Source organism: Mus musculus, chromosome 7 (assembly GCF_000001635.26).
Source record: "Mus musculus strain C57BL/6J chromosome 7, GRCm38.p6 C57BL/6J".
NCBI classification, from domain to species: domain Eukaryota; kingdom Metazoa; phylum Chordata; class Mammalia; order Rodentia; family Muridae; genus Mus; species Mus musculus.
Window position 1 is genome coordinate 42,777,247 of NC_000073.6, and position 21,341 is coordinate 42,798,587.

Consider the following 21,341-nt stretch of genomic DNA (forward strand, 5'->3'; position numbering starts at 1 on the left):
CTTATATGCATGCTTTTGTATCTTCTATAAATTCATACATGCATGCATCCCATTTACTGTATTTAAAAACAACCCTTCTATGGAAGAAAAGTATATGTGAATTGGATCACATGTTTATTCTTTTGATTTTCTACCTGCTTCAGCACAGATAATTAAATTATGTGCTATAGATGGTGTTTTAAAATGTGGAAGATTGCCTGGAAAAGACCTCTTAAGGCAATGCCACGCTAGATTTATATCCCAGGTAGATTATGGATCTTATAAAAAAAATTGGCCATATAACCTCATTCTTTACATCATCAAAATAGTAATGGCTTGAGATAATGATTTGGTATTTTAAATAAATAAATAAATAAATAAATATGCATGTCATATTGTAAAATTTGCTTCCAGTGTCCTCAGTTTCTATGTGTTATACACATTGGTGTTAATTCTCGAGGACTTATACTTAATCAATTATTGCAAATAGATACTCATTTTTTATTTTAGAAAAATAAAATATGCACATATGACTATTGATACCTTTTCAGTCTTTCTAACTACAGCTGCTTTAACAAGAAAATCAACTAAAAGTATAGTTAGTCATTACTTATGTTGATTTTTTCTTAAACTTGGTGTTCCAAATCAAATTAAAACTGGCTATTACAGCCAAGCATTTGAGATGTTTTGTCAACAATGTAATGTTATCCATATTACTGAGATTTTTTATAATTCTCAAGGAAACAGTACTGTGGAACTTTAAATCTATATCTTTTTAATTTAAATTCCAAAAATCTCTCTGAGTGTCTATGGCACCCTACAATCAGGCATACTCATTAGATGAAGGGATCCACTTATTGGCACATGGCATGATCCTGTTCAGATACTTAATATGGGGAAAAGGGGGAATGTTTCTGCTTTTTTCACAGAATGCTGCAAGAGCATGCTAGCTTCCAATGTGACAGGCTGACCTGTGACCTGTGAGTGCCCTGACAGTGGTAAACAGAAAGCTGTATTGAGTGCACAGAGGAAAAAGAAATCAGAGAGCAGCCACACACAAGCAAAATAAACTCTTCCTATCTCTGCCATGGGCTACAGCAAGGATAGCTGCCCTGGTGTCAACTTGGGGGACAACTAAAAAAGCTGACTCGTGAGGCACAGGGACTGCTACTGAGTATTGGACAAGATTTCATCAGAGACATTGTTTTTGGCCATTTAGGCCAACTCCCCTATAAGTGTAAAAGCTTGTGTACCTTACCTGTATGCTTATTGTTAAATAAATTTAAGAGTCAAGATCACCAATCTTGGCAAGTCTTTTCATATTCATTGTAATTCTTGGTCAATCAATTAATTGTGTAGATCCTAATTTAGTCAAGTAATCTGCTGTTATGATTTTGCTTAAGAGACCTGGGTATGTTTTACTGCCTGTAGAGTTAGGAAATGATCCTTGGTTTGAGAATTCACGATTGCAAGCTTTAAAAAGACTAAAGCTCATTTACAGGGGATATGGAGAGATACTGATATTTCTCATGACTTAGAACAGTTAAAGGCAAAAATTTCAGATATTAGTAAAAGCCATCTGGACACTTGGAACATTGATGTATTGGCTAGAGATTTAAAAAACAACCTAAGTGCATTGACCCCTGGATTGGGCTCAATATATAATCCTACTTGTTATTATTTTTGGCATTGTTTTATTAGTAATCGTTGTGATTCCACTCATCTTTAGAGTGCTCCTGAGATCTGTAGCTATGGTGAAGCAGGACATCCTGGAACTTCGGCTGAAAAATAAAAAAAAAAGAAAGGGAGAAATGCCACGCACTCTGGTGGAGTCAGCTTGACAGGCGAAAACTTGCAAGCTATTTCATGAGGAAAAGAGTTTCATGGAAGCTCCCTCCTGGAGTCTGGCGAAAGCCACACTCTCCAGTTGGGTCAGTTTGACAAGCAGAAGCTTGGAAGCTGGCCGTGAGGAAAAGAGTTTCAAGGAAACTCCCTCCTGGAGTCTGGCATTCTCTTTAATCTCTTTAACCCATACATTAATTTTCCACTCCTGCGTTAGTCTAATGTATGGATCCACATGCTCTCTATTTAGTATTACCCTATTATAAGTGCCTTTTAAGATTGAATTCTGACATAGCTAAAGCCTCTCCCAGTGTTCCAAAATCCCAGATAACAGCAAGGAGTTTAACCTATTCAGTAACTAATTAAGCATTACAATAAAACGGCCATTAGCTCAGTTGGTTTGCAGAAAGAGCCTGGGAATCTCACTGAGATAAAAATCTTTAGTACAGGCTACATTCCATACCTATAGCAAGCTGATATACTCTCCTGACAAATGGGGATTCTCCAGACAAGATAAGATTTAACAAGGCCTAGGAATTTAGGGGTCCGTGACACTACATTATTCTTGAGGCCTGTCAAGACTTAAAACCCCCTGGTGCTATTAACACTACAGTGTGAAATATTTACCTGTCACTAGGCTGATCCTAGGCAGGGCTGCTAATCTCTATTGTAAACATTTATCTAGTTCCTGCAAACTTCATTCTCTTGATTCTGGTAAATTTCAGTGTACCTTGTCTGGTGTGACATATAGCCCCTGGAATTCTGTATTATAAAAAGTCCGAGGCTCGACCTGAGATTACATTCAGATTCTATACAACCTCTCCTGTGTGTGTCTGTTTGTCAATTTAATCCTACGCTTTGCCCAACTGCTCGAGAGACCCGTTCCACGCAGACACAGGGACCCAGAGGGTCTGCGGCAACTATAGTGCTACTACAAAACAGAAATCTTACATTGGTATTGATCTTTGTATACTGATACAAAATTGAGGTTATATTTTACTACACTATACTATGTATACAGGTTTTTAACTTTTATTTGAGGTATATTACTTAGGTAGTTCCTAAAAATGTAATGTAATATTGTAGTCCTTTTGAAAGCTGGGATTAGAAATTGTTAAGAGTAAATAAGAAGTGCAAGTTTTAGTCAGGCAATCTTACTCAAGATTATGTTAGATATTAGTCTGGCTAAATAAAGTAAGATGTTTTCAAGCTTATTCATATAGTGAATAGTAAGAACAATGTTTGACAATTTAGATATACTACAGGTGTACAGGTGGTCTTCACAAACCTTGGAGATTTATAGAATATGTCATTTAAAATAATTTTATTACTAAGAGATAATCTTTGACATTGAGACAAATATGTTCCTAACACACCCTCAGTCCTATTCAAAGAAGATGATGAGCATAAAAGAATCTCCATATGGAGTTTTCTTAAAGTGTGGCAAGCTGCCACTAAGCAGTAAACCACCTATGCTTCAACTGTAGACAAAATGATGCCCAAAAAGAATAAGCAGATGCAGGAAATTTGACTGTCCTAAAAGGACAAGCAGATGCAGGGAAGTCAATTGCTGAGCTTTTCCAAGACAAGTTAAGCAGGCCTTCATAATTCCTGCTCCAGAAAAGATCTGATACATATATTAGGCCGGAAGGCTGAAGATGAATGCTCAAATTTTACAGAGACAGTTTGGAGTTCAGGCAGCCAAGTATGTCTGTCATTTTATAGTTTTGGAAGCTGCTTGCTCTGCATATCCTGTATACTCTGGAAATATTTATTCCTTCTCAAGTCTCTGGTGGGAATGTAAAATAGATAGTTATAGAATCACAGAAAAGTTTAAGTTGTTTACCTTTTAAATAGATGTTTTGGTTTAGTAATGCAACTTATGATAGAAAATAACCTAGACACAGAACTCTTAACTGAGGATTAGATAGATAATACAGTACTTTATCCAAAATTGCCAGCTATACATAGACTAGAAATTATAATGTACATCTTACTTGATGGTCTTCTTAATTGTTATTATGGTATGTAGATTATTATTGTAAGAGAAAGAGCCTTTTATTGGGCCAAAAAAGGGAAATGTAAGCATAATGTTTTGTGCACTGTGGAAAGATTATCCTTTTGTTATTTAAATGTTGTTTTCTATGTCGTCATATTTTGTTTCAAGTTAGACATGCCACTGTAATGCTCATGTCAAGAATATTGTGTCAAAAGTTTGTACAATGATTGGTCTTTTATTTTTTGCCTTGTCAAAAAAAGCTGATCAGTCAATGACTGGCTAGAAGAAAGAGTAGGGTAGGATTTCTGGTAGACAGGGAAGGGGTAAAGTTAGAAAAATGAGACAGATTCAGCTATGAAGGAGGAGGGGAGACATTATGGTAAAATATACCTGAAGCCTAAAGGGCCAGTCCAATACTAAAGTGCTAGTGTCTCAGGAATTTTGGTTTGGAGTTAGCTAGATTAATTTAGAGGATTAAAACAGGTCAATGACTGTCCAAGTATTTCAGTAAAGTTTGATTAAATAAATATTGTTCTCTCTGTGTCATTACTGGGGAGTTAAGATAGATAAACAAGTTTACAAAGTAATTGCCTGAATATATTTATAATAATATTAATTGGTACAAGGGAAAATATTGAAATCTAATGCAGTAGAAACATTCTATTTATACGAAGGTGACCCTAATAATGTCTGCCAATAAGGAAGGAGACAGAAATCCAACTGGCCATCTATTACCAACAAAGGAATTGGTCCAGTAATAGGACTACTTTATAAGAATTTGAATCATTGGGTAAAATACTGCACGGAAATGCCCCAAACAGGCTTTTGTCTAGGCAATAAGTTGTTCTGCCAAATGTGTCAGCAAGGTCCCACTGCTGAAGCCAATAACTCTTTGAATATGGAGAGGTCAGAATGATTCTACATAGAACCTTCACCCCCAGGTTTCTCCATCTGTGACTGAGAAAGGTAGTCTGTAGGCTGACAAAAGATGAGCACAAGAAACAACACAACTACAAAAAATTGGTTTAAAAGAAGTTCTTCCTGAAAAATATGGCACAAACCTTGAGAGAGTAACCAACCTACATAAGATTTGACTCAAGGACCACTCCATGAGATGGATCCCATTTTTTTTTTTTTGAGTACTGCTTGAGCAACAAGCGAGTAGAAATTAAATAGCCAAGAGGTTTTGAGTAAAACCAATATTGTCTGGAAAAATGATGCTTATTTATATTCTCCCATAATCATAGATCAGTGATGTATTCAGACATCATTAGAGACATAAATAGAGAGAAGGGAATAGAGGGACAGAGTGAGAGAGAGAGAGAGAGAGAGAGAGAGAGAGAGAGAGAGAGAGAGAGAGAGAAATGCCTTGGTACAACAGCTTTAAGTGAGATGTCCCCATCAATTTCTTCCTCTTAGAGCTTAGTGAAAACCCATGGAAGATGTAGCAGAAGAAGTAGGCAAGATAGAGAGGATAGAAGAAAGCAGGAAAACAAGTCCTTCTATAACAACTAAGCAACAGATATATGAACACACTGAAGTAAAGCAGGAATCATGGTGCCTACACAGGTCTATACTAGGTATTTTCATGTACACAATACCTTTCAGTTTAGAACTTTTATAGGACTTTTATTTTTACATGTAAACAAGTGAGTTTCTGATTGTTATGCCCTCTCTTGGGGCTTTTAACTTTTTGTTGTCTTATATTTCCAAAGTTTGTTATGCTTGCTATTGTTTTATTATATTTATTTTGTTATGTTTTGTTGTTATCTTTGAGAAAATAGGAAGCAGATATAGATTGGGTAAGAGGTGGGTAGGAACTGGGAGAAGTGGAGGGAAGGAAGATTGTATTTAGACTATATTGAGTAACAAAGGAGTCTATGTTTGATAAAAGAGAAATAAAATTTTAAATGTTCAAATTATTTTAAATAATGTATTTTCCGTAAAACAAAGAGACTCAGTATGTATATCTCTATCTATCTATCTATCTATCTATCTATCTATCTATCTATCTATCTATCTATCTATCTATCTATGGGAAACTAACTCTCCTGTCACATGTGTGTTTAAAAAAACCATCTACTGAAAATAATAAAGAGAATAATTAATACAGGGGTTATAATTATTAATGAATAATTAAGTCAATCCTATATATGACTGAGCATTAAAAGCATAATCGGGAGGGAGAGATCTGGATGGGAAAGGGGACAGAGAGGGATGGGGGGAACATGATCAGGTATTTGGTAGGAGGAATAGTACTGAGGGCCAGTAAAAAGAATGAAAACAGGCAACTTTGGGAGGTGGGAGGTGGGCAGGACATTCAAGAATGTACCAGAGACCTGGGAGGTGGGAGACTTTCAGGACTCAAAGAGAGGAACCGTAGATGAAATTCCATACAGTGGGGAGAGGGAACTTGTAGAGCCCACTTCAAGCAGAAAGAGAGCTCATCAAGTGAGAGAAGGGGTTGCCATCCCACAGCCAAAAACTCTGACTCATAATTGTTCTGCTCTGAAAGAACTGCAGGGACAAAAATGGAGACGAGTCTGAGGATAAGGAAGTCCAGCGACAGGCCCAACCTGGGATCCAGCTCATGGGAAGACCCCAAGGCCTGACACTACTACTGAGGCTGTGGTGTGCTAACAAAAAGGGGCCCATCATGATTGCTCTCCAAAAGACCCAACAGGCAGCTGAAAGAATCAGATGCAGATATTTACACCCAACCAATGGACAGAAGCTGCTGACTCTTGTGGCTGAATTAGGAAAAAGCTGGAAAAAGCTGAGGAGGAGGGCAACCCTGGGGGGACCAGCAGTCTCAACTAATATGGACCCTGTGATCTCTGAGACACTGGGCCACCAACCAGGCAGTGTTCATCAGCTGACATGAGGCCCCTATAACATATACAGTAAAGGATGCCGGGTCTCCACTCAGTCTGAGAACCCTCAAGAAATTGGAAGTCCCAGAGTTAGGGGAGTTCTGGTGAGGTGGGGTGTATGGAAATGGTCACATCCTTGAGGAGACAGGTGGTGTAGGGGGGTAGGTATGGGATGTGGAACAGTCAGACAGTACACTGAGAGGGGGAAATATCGGACTGTAAAAAGGGATTAAATAAAATTTTAAAAAGTCTAAAAACATGATGCTAAAAACACTGTTTCCAGGGTTTAAAAAAAGGGACTGTGTATTTGTGGGGAAAGTGAGTATTCAGGGGGAAAATATTTGCAATGGCTCAGCAATGTAAGTTGAGGATGTTTTCAATGTCTAGGGTCTGTGATGTCAAACAGAAATCCTCTATCCTTAGGCTCCTCTGTGCAGGGATTACAGGTGATGAACTTCTCTCTGGCAAGACCATTTCATGGTGTGATTCGCCTTTGGATGGATCAAACCAACTTAATCTGTCATCCTTAGGTAGAGAGAAGCAATTGTGGTGATTTCCATGTAGAAAGTGGAATCTGAAGACCAGAAAATTGAATATGAATGCACAGTTAAGCCACTCAGGACCTTAATGCCAGGGCAAGAAATTTACGTTAAAGTGGCCACAAGACTGTTACTAGGAGACAGACAAATGTATTCCCATGTTTACTGCTAGAAGACAAAGCTTTTTGAGAAATCTTGAATTTATGATGTGAAAGTGTGTACTTGTCTGTCCTTTCCTTGATATCGTTCCTGAACTTCGGGAGACTAAGCCCCTGGGGTGTTTATTTCATGGTTAATTTTTACTACACCCATAAACTTATACTCCTATTGTATAATTATTTGGTAGTGCATGGTGACTTTACCTTCCTTTGGAAAATAAAGACTTATTGGTACACACACACACACACACACACACACACACACACACACCAAACAAACAAACAAACAAACAAACAAACAAACAAACACTAAACAAAAAGTAAACCAACCATAAAAACCTAACAGCAATGCTTAAATTTCTTACTACTGGGCAAGAGCTTATCTCTTACTTATCTCTAGTCCTTTCCTGTTTGCTTAGGTATTGCAGACTCCTGTGTACAAGTTGGAAACATCTCTGTAAGCCTTTATTTACCTGTCTCATTGGAAATCTCATTGTCTGCACAAGGAATGCAATCAAAGCAGCAGACAGCCTTCCCCTCCTGGGCAGCTTTCCTGAATCCAGGCCTACAGCTCTCACTGCACACAGACTGAGGAATCTAGGAGGAAAGAAATCTACTAGCAAATGCTTGGAATTTTTGAAAAATCCAAATTTTTGGACCAATTCTGAGTATCATTGAAGAGTTACTTTGTAAATGCTTCCAATAAAAGTTGAAGATAATGAGTTTGGAATTACTAATTTTGGTTCCTTTTCCATGAGATCATCCACATGTTTACATCTTGGGCCAATACCGTGCAGCTGTTGTAAAGAGCACCTCATTAAAGTAGTATTGGAGAACGTCATGGTACGACTTCAGAGTTAATGTGTCTCAAGCTTCCTGGCTACTAGGTGGAGCTTTTGTATCCAATGTGAGTATAAATCTTGATTGAAAACTTTACAGGGCTTGGTTTTGTAATGGAAACAAATCTTATCCAGTTCTGGGAGGAATTTTATAAAGACATTTACCTGAGATGGGAAGAGCCACCATAATCGGTGTCAGCATTTCATTGTCCACTGTCTCAGACGAAAATGAAATATAGATAGAATGTAAGCAAACACATTCTTTGATTTCTGATTCTGATCTGTGAATATGATGTGATCACATCTTCTGGCACCTAAAACACTGTTTTTCTACCATATCATACATGCCCAGAGCTAAAAGAAACCTGCACTTCCTTCAGTCAACTTTTCTTGACTCTTTGTGTGAAGCACCAAACAAAAATAACACACACACACACACACACACACACACACACACACACACACACACACATGTACCCACACATACATACACATACACACACACACACACACACACACACACACACACACACGTACCCACAGGTACCCAAACACATACCACACTGGCCTGCCATGATATTGTGCCTTTTCAAAGGCTGAAAAATAGAATTTCATCTTAGCTCTCTCACTGAATTTTCAACTTCTTTTTGTTTTTTTGTTTGCTTGCTTTGCTTTGTTTTTTTGAGACAGGGTTTCTCTGTGTAACCCTGGCTGTTCTGGAACTCACATTGTAGTCCAGGCTAGCCTTGAACTCAGAAATCTGCCTGCCTCTGCCTTCCAAGTGCTGGGATTAAAGGCATGTGCCACCACGACCCGAAATTTCAACTTCTTGACAAAATAAACTCAATCAGTGTTTTGAGGCAGTGACAGAAATCTTACAGACACTATGTATAAGAAAATGAAGACACTATTGCATATGCCAGAATGATTTGGCCTAGTCAGCCATCACTAGGAAGAAAGGCCCCTTGGTCTTGCAAACTTTATATGCCCAGTACAGGGGAATGCAGGGACAAGAAGCAGGAGTGGGTGGGTAGGGGAGCAGGGTTGGGGAGGAGAGGGTACAGGGGCGTTTCAGGATAGTATTTGAAATGTAAATGAAGAAAATATCTAATAAAATTGTTTAAAAAAGAAACATGTGGTTATTAAAAACAACTTTTCCATTAATCAAAGTCAGGGAAATGACAAAATAGTCAAATGTTGTCCGTTACTCATTAGGAGTTAAAGATTGACTGATACTGAATGAGTGTCCAATTAACACTATATCCTGAAAATTACTTTTGTTTTCATAAAAAGGCAAGGCAGTGAGGTAAGTCACAACTTACTTTTGTAAACTGTGTCGGCCATTGTATCATTTCCTCAGATAAGGACAACTGTTGACCCTGGGGAGAATTTGGAGAAAAGGTTCCTACTTTCATCTTTAATCCAAGACCCGTTGGGAAATTCCAAAAATTGAAAATGTCATATTCTGAATATAAGTTTTTCCTCTCATCAATTACAGTTTGACCACTTGGATGGTTTTTAAGTAGGGTGATCTTTAGAAAAGGGAGGATCTAGAAGAGATGCAGGAATGTATACTGAAATCTGAGATACTAAAAATCTTTTTAAAAATATAATACAAACAATCTCAGTGTCTTTTATCCCCTCATGATGAAAAGCAACTATAAAGGAGGCATCAAAATGGTTGAGTAAATAAAATATACTTGGATTGAAATGTATTCAGTTTCAAAAATCACTCTGTTCAGGAGAAATCATTCAATTAAATATAGCTAAGAAAAAGTGTTATGTGGATTCAGTTCATTCAAAATTCTTTGAACAGCTAGCCACAACTGTTAACTTTTAGAATATATTCAGATCTTGCATGTGTAAAATGAAGACTCTCAAGTTGAAAGTTCAATTTAAAGTGATCCTTAACTCTATAATCCCATGTTACTATTCAGAAGAATTTTAATTCTTAAGGATCTATTGTGCCAGCGTCTGCTCTGAGGAATATAAATGGGAATTCTCAACTTTTCACATTGAAGATATTATGAAAAAGCCTGTAAAGCAACTTTGTTATATGAATTTAGGATTAGTTTAATATGTTTTTTCCTCTGTCCCTGGCACACAATTTATAAAGATACTGAACTCGAGATTTTGCATTGAACATCAGAGTGAAACAGATATTCTCTTGCTTGCTAATTCCCAACATATTCTAACGCCTTTGATGCCTAATACTAAACCTCAATAAATAATAAAAAATGTGACATTGCTGATAATACACAGGAAGGGATATTACCTGCCAGGGCAAGAATGCCATTCCGTCTCCATTGGCATATGGTTGTGTCTGTATTTGTTGAACAGTCATCTCATGGAGGCTGTGAGCAAGAGCATACACAGCATTGTATAGGTTGTAGCTCTCTTCACTCATGGCTGGGTCAAAAATGTGTCTGGGCAGTAAGTCCAAAGATGCATTGGGTTGGCAGTTCTCCAAAAGTTGGCAATCAAACTCAGAAAAAGAGCACTTGAAGAAAAAAACCCAAAACTTAGGAAGATAATCATCTTCAGGGTATGTGTAGGGATTCACTGTTTGAACAAAATTCACAAACTCAACCATCTCTTCATGATGGTGTGAAAAAATGAGACTCCCATGAAAGGATTCTATCATAAAATAATCAGAATAGTAGTCAATATCCCATTGAGAGTTCAAGACCCAGACTTTCCATGTCACTAACAGTTGTGCAATGTGTCGCATTAAACCTTGTAAAGAAACAATGTCCCCATAAATAACAATCACATTTGCTGATGATTCCTGAATCTTCTCCATATTTTTCCATATTGAATCAGAATATGAATTCCAGGTGCCAGGAATCATTTTCACAAAGGCTAAGCAGATCCTATTACTTTCCATAACATCTCTAAACTCTGATAGAATCTGAGTCCCTCTGGGGTCATTTGGGACAATCAGACCCACCCAGGACCAGCTGAAATGAAGCATCAAAGACACTAAGGCCAGTGACAGATATGTGTCCTCAGGGGCCACCTGATAGAGAGTTTTAAACTGACTTTGGTCATTCATGTTAGAATCAAAATATCCAAAAGTGAGCTGTACAAAACAAAATTGGAAACAAGAGAAAGAACATTGGCATCAAACACAGTGTCAATCCTGAATCAACAGAAGCCAAGATGAAGATGACTTTGTCATATTTTGAAAAGCCAACTCATTACAGAGTTTTCAACAAAACGTATTGACAGTTCTCTATTTTCAATAACATAGCTATTCCTATTCACCTCTTCTTCCATTCTATTTCAGGTAATTGAAATGTGGATCTGTCATCAAGTACCTTCATCATTTACTTTGGTTCTTGATTAATTCAAGTACCCATAGTTTACATTATCAGAAAGCTATAATGCTAAAAAATGGTATCTGACTCCAGTTCCCACATCCTACTGCTCACCTGAGGTATTTTGTAGAGTTGTAGCAGTGTCCCAATATGGGCAGATATTGCCCATGATGTTCCAGTGAGTGCTGCAGGTAAATTTCTCTTCTGTCCACAGTTATAATTAATTAGTTGATTGCTCAACCCTGCGAGCCAAAGAAAGGGACCAAGAAGAATATTCTTTTCAGAAAATTTAATGTTATGATGCTCAAATCCAAGAGTTGTGTTGGGTAGAAGATGAGGATTTCTGTTGATCTCCTCAATGGTAAACACCAGGGCCAGAAGTAACTGGTAGTTCATAAAATTATACCTGCACAGATTTCATAAAATTACATGGAAGAAAGACATAAACCATACAATCTTCATACTTTTTGAAATAACTTTTTCATTCAAATGGCAATGTTTCTATAGAATTCTTATTTTAATATATTTTCATGAATTGTTTACAATTGGAATGGGCACTTGAAGTTATGTAGTATTAGGTAAGATCTGACTGCATTAACATTTATTAATCATGGTCTCAGGGACTCTTACTATATTGATTTATTTATCTTGTATGTGTGGAGAAAACGGTGCACAAATAAGTAATTATGTTCTGACAAATCCTAAGAACATTTAATGCTTGAATCTTGGCTTATCAGTCTCTACAGTAATAAAATGACAATATACCTTGACCCAGTCACCCAAGTTTTTGTGACAATATCCCATTGAAAGAATATCACAAAGATAATTCTCTGTATAGCCCTGGCTGTCCTGGAACTCACTTTGTAGACCAGGCTGGCCTCGAACTCAGAAATCTGCCTGCCTCTGCCTTCTGAGTGCTGGGTTGTGGTATTTTTAATAGGGTGGTCCGGGGTGCATTGAACTTATGGGGATCTCTCTTGCTCTGCCTTTAAGCTTTGGGGATTAATTCACGTGTATCCACATCCAAATTTATTTTATATTTATTGTTTTTATGAGCTGTGTGCATCACTTATGCGGATGTGAGTCCCTGTGAGGGTAGAGGTCCATGAGTCTTAATAGCAATAATTGCCTGGAAGAGAAGAACTTCAACAGCCAGTCTAAGCTATCCACACATTATTTCACAGAATCTCTTAATCCTTTGTTTAATTATTGACTAACTGACCGAGTTATTGGATGAAGTGCGCTATTCACAAAGCTGTTTCCTAAGTTTATATTTGTAAATATTTTTCTTCAGTTGGATATACATAATTCATATTAAGCTATTTTTCAGAGTTTCATAGATATACAATATTACTTTTGTATATTTTGTAAAGATATATAGGGAAGGATATTAAATTTATATTAAACATACATATTGAAAAAAGAAAAGGGGTATATTAAATGTAATTTTTTTCTGCAGAATTCTGGCCTTATAGTCACATACTTATTTTTATTTATTCAACTCTCATTTTTCTGCTTCTCTATTTCTTTTCCAAAACTTTTTTTTCCTTTAACACAGATGGTGATCTGCCATATATCTGACATTAATGCTGTCTCAAAGAACATTGGATACTCAATAGAACATCCTCTATACTTCTTTTCTGGGATGCTGCTGAGATTTACAGTTTCATACCCCGAGTTTCATTTCTTTTAAATGTAATAGTTTTGCCTAGAAACTTCACATGAAATCAAACAAAAGACTTTGCATATATCATAATTCTAAAATAATTAATAAGGATGAAAATGAAAATGTATGTAGCAGAGTAAAATCATGAAATAAAAAAAAAAAACCCTTATGAATAATGTTCTGGCAGCAAAGACTAAAGCAGTTTTTATCAAGTTGACATACAACTAGCCAGAAAAAAAAAGAAATATGAGGCAAAAAAAATCTACAAATGCTTTAGACAACATGTAAATGTTAAGAAATTGTTAATAGCATTTTAATAATGGATAGGAGTATGAATGAACAAAAATAATCTTTAAAATGGTTATTTACATAATGATAGTAAAAAATCCTGTAGGCAAATCAGTAGGAAAGATAAGAAATCAGGGAATTTTTTTGTACTATTTCTAAATGTCTACTACATCAGGTAATTTACTTAAAAATCAAAGAATACTTCATAAGTTATCTACATACTTAATTAGAGCAGATGGCATTGAAACAACATACAATTCAATAATATCTTAATACTTTAATTTAAAAGAAAACTAATCTATAAAGGTCTGAATTCACTTTTCTTCCTTTAAGTAGGAGTTAGAGATAAGTGGTAGTACAGTCCTCACAGTGCTGGCAAGGACAGGCATCAGCACTCACTTCTGCCAGACCCTGACAAAATTCTTTACATCAGAGAGATTGATGTACATTTCATGGGCTGCTTGTACTTCTGTTTCTGGCTGGGCAGGAAAATGCCCCTGTATATTACATCTTCCTTCATAACTGCCCTGAGGAAAGGGGAGCTAGAAAACACAACCATAGAGCTGAGTAAAAGAAAAATACTTAGATGAAGAAAGATAAGTAGATACAGAGGAGCAGACATCATAGTTGTACTTTGCAAGTAAATTAATGCAGGGCACATACATCATAGAACTCGATGAAAGGATTTAGAGGACACCCAGTTGCGATTATTCGATTGTGTGCAAAGAAAAGACCACAAGTCTGCAATTCAAAGAAAATGAGACCTCAATTATAAAGCCACAGGTAAGAGTACAGGAATGTGCTTGGACCAACATACACTTAGGGATGGAACAATTTTCACTGCTAATACTCATAAGGATAAAGATGGAGAAAGCAGTCTGGGATAATTGATAGGCACCAGAGCAATGTTCTACAAAACCAGAAGTTACTTCATTTTATCTATTTTTTTATTGCAGAAAAAATACAAAAATTTTAAGTACATTAAGTAATATTTTATTTGGAATTGCATAGTATAAGACAAGATAGTTAATATTTTATTGTAAAAACACTATTTTTCTGTCATGAACTATTTTGATGGAATTTTTGATTGCATAAAAGGTTGAGGAATTTTACAAGATATAATTGTCTCATTAGCATGAATAAGCTAGATACTATGGCTCATATAACTGAAGGTATAGCCTTTTTACATATGGGCATATTGCTGCATAATATACAGAAAACACATACAGATGTACATTGCTGCATGAGCTGCTGAAAGGAGAGAGCAGAGGGAATAGACAGTAAGAAGCAGAATTAGTTATGATGAAGAACACGTGGCTCCAGTCAGCATCTAATTCCCTTAGCCAGTTATGTATATTAAACAAATTTTTGGGTTTATTTGAGAATCAATGTGATCCTAAAGAAATTAAATCTATCTTCAGTTACTGCATAAAGGAACTATTACATGGATATATAAATTTTTTGATCTATTGGTATCTAAGGTATGCTATTTTCAAACTAAATGAGTCACCACCCCAAATATAGGATATTTATATTTGAAAATATTTAATTCTCCACTGTTCTCAATGTTTTACTGAAAATCCCACCAATATTTTAAGAAATACACAGAAATTTCCCAATGAGCACAATTATTGTTCAGTACTATATTTTATTTTGTAGATTTTAAAAATAGATTTGCAAACTCTATTGGTATATTTTAGGGTATTTTTAAATTGCTCCATAGAGATATATGATAAGCACACCTTACTTCCTCTAAAGAGACACACTTTAATATTTTTCATCAAATTTTATAAGAATTCAGATTTTTCTTACATTAATCCTTAATCTTGCAGATTTCAGAAGAGCTAAAAAGTGGTCCTAAATGGCCACCCTCAAAGCAAGAGTATCTTGATAAGCACATCCATATACATGAAGGAAAGCACTGGAAACATATAGGGCAAAAGGTAAACATTTAGAATAAAATTAAAACGTTTATCAAAGAAACTCTGAAATGCAAAACAGAGAGGGAGAGAGAGAGAGAGAGAGAGAGAGAGAGAGAGAGAGAGAGAGAGAGAGAGAGAGAGAGAGAGAATTATGTGTAGGAGAACAGTGCTCCCAAAATTTAATCTTGACAGTCCCAAAGTCAGCTGCATGTGAAAATAGCAATTCTTGTCACTCAATATTTAGAAGTCTCTGTATTCATTGACATCATTTATCCTCAGAAGAGCACATCTGGACTTTAAGAAAGCTCAGAAGTACCAGGTCATACTTAGATTAAATTATCCATACTTTGAAATCATGACACTGAAATTATTCAATTCATCTGGCATTACAAGCATAAAAAATTGTATGAAGTTCTAATATGATATAAGGAAAGCAAAATGAACAACATCAAAATGATCACTTTTACTTTGAAAGAGAAAAAAGTGCAAATGAAACTATAACTTCAAAGCTTTGAGAGTGGAAAACAGCGATTGTGAAAAACTCAGGAATGTTTTAATCCATGCATCCTTTATGTCACAAGAATTCTGAACTCTTACAATGAATAATAGTACTTACTGTGTGAACATATCCTGGAAAAAGTATGGGTCAATTTCATGGGGAACATGGTCATGTGTGTAGTAACTATGAAGAGGAAAAAAAGCACCAATTGTCACATCTCCTTCATAGTAAGTATATTCCTTGATTGTTCCATAGCACTTATCACCAGTAAAGGCACATACAAAATTGGGAATATACAAAACCCCAAAGATAAAAATCCAGAACATCCTATTAACACACACATATATGCCCATCCATAAGACTGATGGATACAGATCTAATGATGCCCAGCAGTTTTATATATTGACGTCAAGTGTTTGTGAGCTTGTGTGTTTCTAACTTTGCTAATGAGGGCAGATGTCACAACACCTTTCTCAAGTTCCTAGTGACACTTCTGCCACTGTTATTCAGAGTCCTGAATTCCCTTAGGCACTGCATCTGAGCCCCTGTGTTCTGCTTGAAAACAAATGGGAAAACATGTCTTAGATTTTCTTCTCTAGATACAGGCACCATGATTTCAGCCAAGAAGACAGACAGCTCTAGGAACAACTTCCTGATTGGGCTGTTTTGGCCAAATTTGAAGCAAAAAACTTTTTATTATGACAACAACTTTAGCTGACAAAAACATGCTAAATCATAGGTTGCCAGAGTAGGTGGCATGGAAATACACTCATGAGGAAAATAAGTGGAATATGTTTTTTCAAATCAGAAACAGCAAGTTTAGTCCACACTTCCTACTGACAATAGGTATCTAAGAATCTTCTTTTATGATATATTTTTATGTGCCAAACAATATGATGTCTGCACTTAAACCTACTCCACTTATTTCTCATTTTGAAGAAGCCAATAGTCCTGTGACATTTCTCACTTATAAATTACCTACTTAAATTCAGTGCAAATATTGTTTTGCCTCTTTCCATTCTGAGATTTGAACTTCTCCATCCTGGGATTACCATTGAGTTGAATTGTCCTTGTGATACATCCCTGTATCTAAAGCTGTGTATTTCCTTCTTACTCTGCTTACAAATTATAACAGTGTGTGAGAAATCCATCTACTTTCTGTGAAAGTGTAATTTAAAGTCATCAGAGTGTGTCCTTTCACCTAATATGCTTAGGGAAGCTCTCTTGAGTGGAGATCTATATCCAGGCCAACAAGAGTTTAGGGCAATTGAATTGTACTTTTTATGGTAGGTATGAAAGAATGTCCCCAACATAAATTGACTCCTCTAAGCAAGGATTGTTGAGTAGAGTGAATGAAAACCCAAATGAAAAAATAATATACAGCATAAGAAATGAAAACAGGCCAAACTGTAGCTTATTGAGACTTTCATTTTAATGCAGATTAAGAATATGCAAGGCGTACCTATTAAATAGATCCTGATTCTTACAAGACTGTATGAGCTGGGCGGTGGTGGCACATGCCTTTGATCCCAGCACTTGGGAGGTAGAGGCAGGCAGATTTCTGAGTTCGAGGCCAGCCTGTTCTACAAAGTGAGTTCCAGGTCAGCCAGGGCTACACAGAGATACCTTGTCTCAATATATATATAAATTTAAAAAGATTGTATGCAATGAAAAGGAATGGGCATACCTGCTTCTCAGTAAATCACAGTTAGTGCAATCCTGTGTAGTATTGCAAACCTATATAACAATCAATTCAAAGATATTTCTCACTAAGACACATGGTACTAAATCTCTGTATTAAGAAGCTTATTTAGGGCCTGGTGAGATGGCTCAGAGGTTAAGAGCACCAACTGCTCTTCTAAAGGTCTTGAGTTCAAATCTCAGCAACCTCATGGTGCCTCAACACCATCCATTATGAAATCTGATGCCCTCTTCTGGAGTGTCTGAAGACAGCTACAGTGTACTTACAAATAATAAGTGAATAAATAAATATTTTAAAAAAGAAGCTTATTGACACCCATCTATAGGAACTGTAGGAACAAAAACTAGAGAAGAGCCTGAGAGAAAGGAAGTCCACTGGCAGGTCCAAATTGGGATCCAACATAAGGGGAGGCCTGAGGCCTGACATTGTTACTGAAGCTATGGTATGCTTGCAGACAGAAGCCTAGCATGACTGTCCTTTGAGGGGCCCAACAAGCAGCTGAGAGAGGCAGATGCAGATACTAGCACCAATCAATGGACAGAAGACATGGACCCCTGTGGTTGAATTGGGAGAAGTTGGAAGAAGCCAAAGGGAAGTGGGGCCCAATAGGAAAACCAGCAGTTTCACCTCACCTGGACCCCTGAGATCACTCAGACACTGAGCCACTAACCTGGCAGCATACACCAGATAATATGAGGCCCCCAACACGTATACAACAGAGGACTACCTGGTCTGGCCTCAGTGAGAGAGTATACTCCTCACTCTTGAGAGACTTGAGCTCCCAGGGAGTGAGCAGGTCTGGGAAAGGGGGGCATGGTGGGAAGGTATCGGTTGGAAAGCTGTTGAGGGTGGTGCAAACTAGAAGTGGGATTGAAGATTGGTCTGTAAAAAAATGATTTAAATCAAAAACATTTATTGACACCTTTCCTGCTCCCTTTTCTGTTCCCACTGAGTCCCTGCTGCAATGTAGTGCGCTGTCCAACCAACCAGACCTTCCATTGTCTGACTAATTCTCAACAGACCTTCATCAGACCTGCAGATCCCAAAGCATACAGACCTGTAGAACCTGAATCATTCAGGAACACCCAGGGACAACCAGATGGATAAAGATCAGCATTTAAAAAAACCAGTCAACAGAAGTCAATATGGCACCTTCAGAGCACAGCAATCCTACTACAGCAAACCCTGGATATTCTAACACAACCAAAGCATAGAAAATGACATTAAATGAAATCCTATAAAAAATGACAGAGGCCTTTATGTGGAGAGGTGCACATTGCATGGAGCATGTACTACTGCATGCATGGTGCCTGTAAGGTCAAAGAAAACATTGAGGAAGTCAGTTCTATCCTCCTACTATGCAAGTTTCAGGGATCAAACTCAAGGCAACAGACTTGAGAACGAGGACTTTTATCTTCTGAGCCCTCTCACAAACCCAAAGGACAGTCCTCAAGGAAACCAAAAATGTAGCCAGTATAAGTTATGACATTTGTAATGGGTTAATTAATAACAAGGAAGAAGGTGGAACAAGATAATCTTGTATTCACTGCTTTTGCAATAAAATGTTATTACCATTAAAAAAAGAAGAAGAAGAAACCTTTTGGAGGATTCACTGTCCCTGAACTCAAGCTGTTATACAGAGAAACAGTGATAAAGAAAAAAACTGCATGGTATTGGTACAGAAATAGATATCTTGATCAATGGAATTGAATTGAAGACCTACATATCTGAGGACACTTGAATTTGACAAAGAAGCCAAAACCATACAATAGGGAAAATTTCTGTTTACAAATGTTAAAGCAAGATCACATAAACAATTTAAATAGACCTATAAAGCCTAAGAATTAGAAGCAGACATTAAAATTACTCCAACTAAAAAAGTGAAGGACTAGAAAGTTTTAGCACAGAATTCTACCAGACATTCAAAAAATAGATAATATAAATAATATTCAAATCTCTTCACATAATAGAAACAGGAAGAACATTTCCAAATTCTTTTTACAAAGCCACGATCAGTTTCATATCCAAAACGCCAAATTTCTTAACAATGAAAAAGATTATGAATCAGCTTTTCTTCCTCCCATGAGTATTTTGTTCTTCCTTCTAAGAAGGGCCTAAGTATCCACAGTTTGGTCTTCCTTCTTCTTGAGCTACTTGTGTTCTGTGAATTGTATCTTGGGTACTCTGAGCTTCTGGGCTACTATCCACTTATTACTGAATGCATACCATGTGTGTTCTTTTGTGATTGAATTACCTCATTCAGGATGATGTTTGCTAATTGCATGCATTTGCCTAAGAATTTCATGAATTCATTGTTTTTAATAGCTGAGTAGTACTCCAATGTTGCGGCCGCCAGCAGCCGCAATATGAATGGTTCGACTGATATAGCTACTCGAACTGTAAGAGAGGAATCTAGACAGGGCAAAAGAAGAAACGGAGTTAAGACAAATTCATTCTGATCAAAGCTCAAATTTTATTGTTGCGACACTAGTTATGAAGGAAGGGGGAGGGGACCCGATTCCCGCCGAATAATCTCTGGTCCAGTAGAAAGGTGAGCACGTGTGTGGCTCCGAACAGCAAAGCGGCAGGTTCCAGCAGTGGGTGTGGCAGAATAAATGAGCAGGAAGCTCCACCCCTGAGCAAGCAGGTTTCAGGCTGGGGGAGGGGAGACTACATTTTCTCCCTTTTGTTAACAAAAATTAAAAAAGGAAAAAGCTGGCCTGAGGGGGGGGGGGGAATTATGTATGCTCAATAGTTCTGCCTGGATTCTAGGGCTAAAAAAAAAAAAAAAAAAAGAAAAAAGAAACCTGTCTCTGTGGGATACCCTAACTTTTTTTATGGTAAACTGTATCTGGCTAAGACTGTCCTTTCTTATCTTAGTAAACAACTAACTGAAAAGCCTGGAGCTGCAGGCTCTGACTTTATAATGCTAATTAGTACTGAATAGGTAGCTTTCTAGTTGAATTTTAAGTAGGGCGTTGGAACCCTGGCTAAGCTTGACTGAACAAATTTTAAATACACTATATTAAGAGTAACAGTAAGTTGATATTTTTCCGCATTTTTGGATGATAGGCGGGAAACAGGGAGAAGGGGTATGATCAGCTCTGTAGTACAAGTCCAAATGGCTTTTTTATTTGGGTGGGAGGCAGTGAAGGGCTTGCCCTTTCAACAGTACGTTCTCCAATCTCTCTCCCCCCTATTAATTAAGTTAAATAATGCAACACTTAACTGAGGTGATCAAATGATTTTCTCATCCGTAGATGAGTGGGCTTTTAACCTTGGCTTGGGTGGACATTGACCCTATTCCTCCCGTGGGTGCTGTTAAGACCCACACCTGTGGCTCTCGGTATCTTTTGGGGAGGGGAGGCAGAGCCGAAAATATTTTTGGTTTTTAGCCAAAATTTGATACCAACCTCCTTCAAACCGGGTTTATCTCACAGGAAACTCAGAAATGGTCAAGCTGGACCTTCCCCTGCAGTAGCTTTCTGCACCAAGCGATACCCATACTGAATTTGTACGATCACAAAACAGTATGCACAGTTCTGAGTGTTGTGCAGCTCCTAAAGGAGAGTTATCAACCTCAGATTTAGCAAGGCCTAGGCAAGAATTATGTCATTAGTAACACTACGATTTGTGGCTAAAATAGGAGCTGGAAGTCATTCCTCCCCATCCCTGTATTTCCCACAGCCTGAGGAACTAAGGACACCTTGCAGTA

At 37.2% G+C, this 21,341-nt stretch overlaps 1 protein-coding gene across 1 annotated transcript in view; it reads right to left on the bottom strand.

Annotated features, from left to right (window-relative positions):
* Vmn2r62 (vomeronasal 2, receptor 62) overlaps positions 1-16,250 on the bottom strand; it is a 29,059-nt gene extending 12,809 nt beyond the window's left edge. Inside the window, exons 1-5 of the mRNA NM_001105059.1 lie at positions 16,042-16,250; positions 11,664-11,955; positions 10,505-11,311; positions 9,552-9,779; positions 7,864-7,987 (exon numbers count right to left, since the gene is read on the bottom strand). Coding sequence (NP_001098529.1) covers positions 7,864-7,987; positions 9,552-9,779; positions 10,505-11,311; positions 11,664-11,955; positions 16,042-16,250 — 1,660 coding nt within the window. The remainder of the gene's footprint in view (positions 1-7,863; positions 7,988-9,551; positions 9,780-10,504; positions 11,312-11,663; positions 11,956-16,041) is intronic.
* Positions 16,251-21,341: the final 5,091 nt, after the last annotated feature.